This window comes from Daucus carota, chromosome 5 (assembly GCF_001625215.2).
Source record: "Daucus carota subsp. sativus chromosome 5, DH1 v3.0, whole genome shotgun sequence".
NCBI lineage: Eukaryota > Viridiplantae > Streptophyta > Magnoliopsida > Apiales > Apiaceae > Daucus > Daucus carota.
Window position 1 is genome coordinate 44373372 of NC_030385.2, and position 6000 is coordinate 44379371.

The 6000-nt window shown below is 33.3% G+C and overlaps 1 protein-coding gene across 1 annotated transcript; it reads left to right on the forward strand.

The window, feature by feature from the left end:
- Nucleotides 1-4711: 4711 nt before the first annotated feature.
- On the forward strand, nucleotides 4712-5667 carry LOC108220665 (ethylene-responsive transcription factor ERF011-like). The gene is made up of 2 exons (XM_064094669.1): nucleotides 4712-5357; nucleotides 5458-5667. The coding sequence occupies exon 1, from the start codon at nucleotides 4892-4894 to the stop codon at nucleotides 5354-5356; it is 465 nt and encodes a 154-aa protein (XP_063950739.1). The 5' UTR covers nucleotides 4712-4891; the 3' UTR covers nucleotide 5357; nucleotides 5458-5667.
- The last annotated feature ends 333 nt before the right edge of the window (nucleotides 5668-6000 follow it).

Sequence of the window (6000 nt, forward strand, 5' to 3'; positions counted from 1 at the left end):
TAAGACATTTTGCTTCAATGGTATTGGCTATATTGGTTGGCTATAATTTAAAAATAGTATGTTATTAATATTTCAAATTGTTAAAATAGAATATATCAGTTGATATGGTAATAAATGATGTGCAATCTTCCTACAGATTTTCTTACAGACCTGTAGAGGTTCGACAAATATAGCCAACCATAGGAGGTTGGCTAAAATTATAGACAACAGATTCATGTGGTTGGAGTGTGACTTTCTCAACAGGTTGGCTAAATTTTTTATATTTGGAATGACAACTCATCTTTTTGCTAAAGGTTTTGTATGGTTGGAGATGCTCTCATTGAAGCAAAATGTCATATAGGTTCAGCAAATTTTACATAATGTCTTACAGATCCAATTTAGCCAACGATTATAGCCAATGCCGTTGGAGATGCTCTAACGTTCCAATTTAAATCAAGGGTCGAGTTTTCAGCGGTGACTGATATAATTATTTATCAGCAATTTCTTAAAAAAAGATTAAAACTAAATTTTTGAGGCTGACATAAATCCTACAACATCTATCAACTCAAAATGACTTATTTTACAATTTCTAACCTATAAGAAAAAACTGGATTAATTGCTCACAATAGACAGGTCCGTATAATTTACTTTCAATTATGATTGTAAAAATCGAAAATTGAGACTGATCAATTGATTTATTGATTCAGAATTTTTTGAAGATTTATCAAGAATTTTTGCTATAAATCACAGATTTTGGATAAAATAATAATAAATTAATAAAAAATTAATTAGGGAATAATCAAGATTTTTAAAATATATCGGAAATCTTATAACACTGCACCCTGCACTTGAATTCGGCAAGAAAGATTAGGAAAAGGCTATAGAATGTGCGTCACAAGCTAATCCACTTACGTGGATAAACAAGAAGCTACACATTATAGATGAAAATTCATGGATCCCTACATAGGATTTGATTTAACTGGAGAGAAAGTATAGATGAAAATTCATGGATCCCTACATGGGATTTGATTTAACTGGAGAGAAAGTAGCTGTCGTTGGCTAATGTTGGAGTTATGTTGAAGATAAAGCATATACGTGGCGTCCGTGCACACATTATACGTGCACACTAGCGGCCAAGTAACAAGACGCCCAATTTCTGCTGTCTGCCGTATTCAGCATGTTGGTTGTGGGGTCTATTTATACTCCCTCCGTCTTTTAGTGTCATTTTTGTGCCGGTCAAATTAACTGGAATTTATTAATATTTTATTTATTGATAAAATAAAAAAAATATATCATCAGAAATAATTTTTTATTTATTATAAGATATTCTTTCAAATAATGAAATAGTGACTTATAATTGTTACTCAAAAATTAGTCAATTTGAAATGTTACAACTAAAAAAGGAGGAGGAGTTTCGATTTAGCATACATATATATAGTCAAGTCAGTATAATTGAGATCACGGGAGGGGAATGAGATTTATCGGGGTCAATGATAAATTATGAAAAATACTGGTTTTTAGAAAAATTGGAAAAAACTTAAAATTTGAGACTAGGTTAAAAAATATTTAGATGTAAGAGTTTGGTATGCTGTTTTAATATTTCTCAGTCGAATGTAAATTTTATTTTTATCAGTGTAAATAGAAAATTGTGAAAGTATCTGATTACATATAATTAAATTCAAATAAATTATTTATATTGAATTCTAATACCATATTGAATATAGAAATATCAACAAAATAATTTAGTTGTAAATTGAAGAGTGATACATCACAATTGTTTATGTTATTGTTATTGTCAATACTCAATACAATTTTCTTACGTCTTGTATGATTTATGGGTATGGTAAGGAAGAGAAAATGAAGCTCGGAATTATTTTTTGGTATCATGTTAAATTAGGATTCTATTAAGTAATAAATCTCAAATTACTAAAAGTTTATGCTTGATGAGTAGAATATCAAGTGGAAATTAAGAAAGAGATCTATGACGGTTACTTCTAATTATTAATATTGTTTTGAGTTAATTGCAATTGGCACCCTTTTGGTTTCGGCTTATTGCACATTGCACCTAATAGTTTTGGAAAATACACTTTGCAGCCCCACACTTTTAATCCGTAGACACTTTGCACCCTTTCCATTAATTTCTGCCGTTACCGTTAACTTTTGTAGGGGCATTTTGGGAAATTTAATAATATTTAATTAAAATCAGACTTTTATTTAAATTTTCTGACCATCTAAACGATATTTTTTCGAAAAAATTTATAGAACGAAAGTTGTAGAGAATAAAAAGATCTTTTTAGAACAATAAGGTTCAAAATTTAAATAATTATTTAAAAACGATTGTTCATTTTTACAAGATTGCTAATTTTTGAATTTTTTAAAAATAATTATAAAAAAAATTACGAAAATTTTGAACCTTATAGTTCTAAGAAGATCCTTTTATTCTCTACAATTTTCATTTTTTAAGTTTTTCCGAAAAATATCGTTTAGATGGTAAAAAAAATTAAATAAAGATCTAATTTTAATTAAATATATAATTAAATTTCCCAAAATGTCCCTGCAAAAGTTAACTGTAACTGCAGAATTTAACGGAAAGGGTGCAAAGTGTCTACGGGTTAAAAGTCTGGATATGCAAAGTGTATTTTTCAAAACTATTAGGTGGAATGTGCAATAAGCCGAAACCAAAGGGTTGCCATTTGCAATTAACTCTATTGTTTTTCGTTTTTGAAATATTATTTCATATATGTGTGTGTGCACACACACATGAAATAGAATATTTTCAAGAAATAATTTTTTTATTTTTTAGGATAAGGATTGCATCTTAAACATGTCATACCCTGCATTTGCCCTCAGTTTTTTATACGGAGAACTCGACACATACTTGACTAAAAGTTAAAGTTTTAAACAAATAATTTAAAATAAGTTAAAACTTAAACTTTATATACAACTTGAAATACTTATAAAGCAGTGAAAAAAAATTAGTAAAAAATGAGATGACCGAAGTAGTATATTTATTAACATAGTTTATCTAGTCAGAGATATTATATTTTATAAAATTGTGAATAAAATAATATTTTATTAATTTTATTTATAAAATAAAATTATAAAACATATAAATGAAATGAGATATATTTAAGAGCATATCTGAAATAGGACGTACGGGTACCCTATTAAGTACTTTCTATTGTAAAATCCGGATGGATCTCATTTGTATCGATCAAATAATTAAAAATTTGACAATAAAATTAATAGGAGACAAGAAGCAGCCATAAATCGGAAAACATTCGCTAAACCGAATCCCAATGTGACACCATATGACCATCATTTGACTTGTATCTATCCTGGTAACCTGCCCTCGCAAAACCTTATCTTGCCAGTTGCCACGGTATCTTAATAGTCATGCCAATGATTCAACCGTCCAGAATTAAATATTAATTAAATACCCAGATAATTCCAAATATTTTATCCACTAATATCTCTTCATATTTACTAGCATTTTATATCCTAAAATCACTTTTAAATAATCAACTACAATATATTTTAATAAATTAATAGGAGTATAAATATAAGATAATTGTGTATTTGTGTTATTACAAAAATTTAAACAACATATGAGTTTCAGGTAAAGTTGTGTTGGGTCGGCTAAGCAAGCCTAACTCCACGATAGTACTTATCTTTCTGATGTGGGACTTGGGTTGAACCCACTCAACAATCTCCCCTCAATCCAAGAACCACCAATCTTGTGACTCTTATGGGTTGAACCCACTCAACAATCTCCCCTCAATCCAAGAACCACCAATCTTGTGACTCTTATACCGCCACTATTCATCAGTTCCTCATCATCTTGCGAGACACGCCGTCTGACTACCTAATCGTAGTTCTGGAGAGTCTCTCCCCACATCACACAACTGCAGCCCGCAACCCCAAGATCAACTTCTGAACCTCTGAACCTCGCTCTGATACCACTTGTTGGGCCAGCTAAGCAAGCCTAACTCCACGATAGTACGATATTGTCCGCTTTGGGCTGAGCCCGCACGGGTTTGTTTTTGAGCACCTCCCAAAAGGCCTCATACTAATAGAATTTTTTGGCTGCTTATATTCAAGATAAATCTTCTTTTATCTTTCTGATGTGGGACTTTCGAAGTAACAGAAAAAAAAGCAACGACTGGAGTTGGGTTGAACCCACTCAACAAGTTGATTTTCGAATTCTTTTTTCATACTACCGTCAAACCCTTCTGAATTAATAAGATAAAATTAGTAATTATTCAAGATTAAAGATGTATTATTATAATATACGTTAACGTGTTCACTGAATAAATAATAAACACAAATACTATACGTACGTAAAAAAGTATACATGGAGGGAACTGCAAGCTCCAAATAGAGCGTATATAATAAAGTAGGGTCCTGTTCCTTGCCAACCGGTTGCCGGGAAGAGGTTATCTAACACACTGTACGGGGCCATTAGATTTAGATTTCAAGGGCTCAGATCCAATTTGAGTTTTCAAGGGATCCGCTATAAATATCCGCGGAAGGGAAATTTTCCTTTCCGCGGATATTATCCGCGGAATGGGAGTTCCCCTTTCCGCGGATAATATCCGCGGATGCATTAAAAACTCAAAATTGGATCTGAGCCCTTGAAATCTAAATCTAATGGCCCCCGTACAGTGTGTTAGATAACCCTTTCCCGGCAACCGGTTGGCAAGGAACAGGACCCAATAAAGTAAGAGTAGACGTTGGTGAAGAGGCAAAAGGGTTTTCAGTAGGACAGATAATGGAATCTCCTCCTTATCTCATATTAACTCCCCTTTGTTTTTTCTTCTCCTAGAATTTATTTCTCCACAACAACACACCTCCGGTCTCTCTCCTTCAATTTTTCTAAATTCTCGAAAATTTATTATTTATTCATATATTTATGGAGGGCAGCACCGATTGTTGTTCATCAAATCTCGATGATAAAAGAAAGCACTCTAAGCACCAGGAGAACACCAAGATCTACAGAGGAATCAGGATGCGCAAGTGGGGAAAATGGGTGGCCGAGATTCGGGAGCCGAATAAACGGTCTCGGATTTGGCTCGGCTCGTATTCGTCCCCGGTTGCGGCGGCTCGGGCGTATGACACGGCCGTGTTTTACCTCAGAGGCCCCTCGGCTCGGCTTAATTTTCCCGAGCTGATAACGGATGAGCCAGGGGATCAGCTTCATGACTTGTCTGCGGCTTCTATTAGGAAAAAAGCTACTGAGGTTGGAGCTAGGGTTGACGCTCTTCAGGCCTCTCATCATGGTTCTAATGATTCTTCGAATGTTTCGAATTCGGGTAGGGTTTATCACAAACCTGACTTGAATGAGTTCCCGAGCCCCGAATCATCAGAAGACAACTAGAGTATTACAGTATGATATAAGTTAATTACGCGTTTCGTGTTTTAAAAACGTATTGGCTGCTTATATTCAAGACAAATGATTTATCGGGGTCTGGTCTGCAGGCACCTGAACATGATATTCAGGAGAAGTTGCAGGAGTACTGTTTCATCCAGGGAATTATTTATATATTCTTATTTTTTGTTTGTTTTAGAAGTATATTGTGTAATCCAAAGGGATTATATTACATATATTTGATGAGGGTACCTCTTGATTAAAATTACTCGCCTAATAATGTGTAGTTTCTTATTGTATGAACTGTTTTTATTTTTGTATTTTGAAGAACCCTAGTACTGTTTTATTGAAAATCTAGTACTATTATTAAATTGTTTATTCTTGTGTAATAACAACAAGGGTATAGGGTGATGGAGAAATATGAGAAGAAATGAAGGTGGTGGGAGACAGTTTAGGAAGAAAGTGGGGTCCACGCACTCACTCTCAGCTTGCCGAACACAAGTATAGATAAGATGATGATAAGGTAGCTTGAGTTCGGCCGGTATCCGTGACGTCCTTTGGGGACTTGCACACTGCAGATACATATACTTGCATATATAATTATTGTACATATATGATAGTTATATACGTGTAGTGATGCTATTATATATATA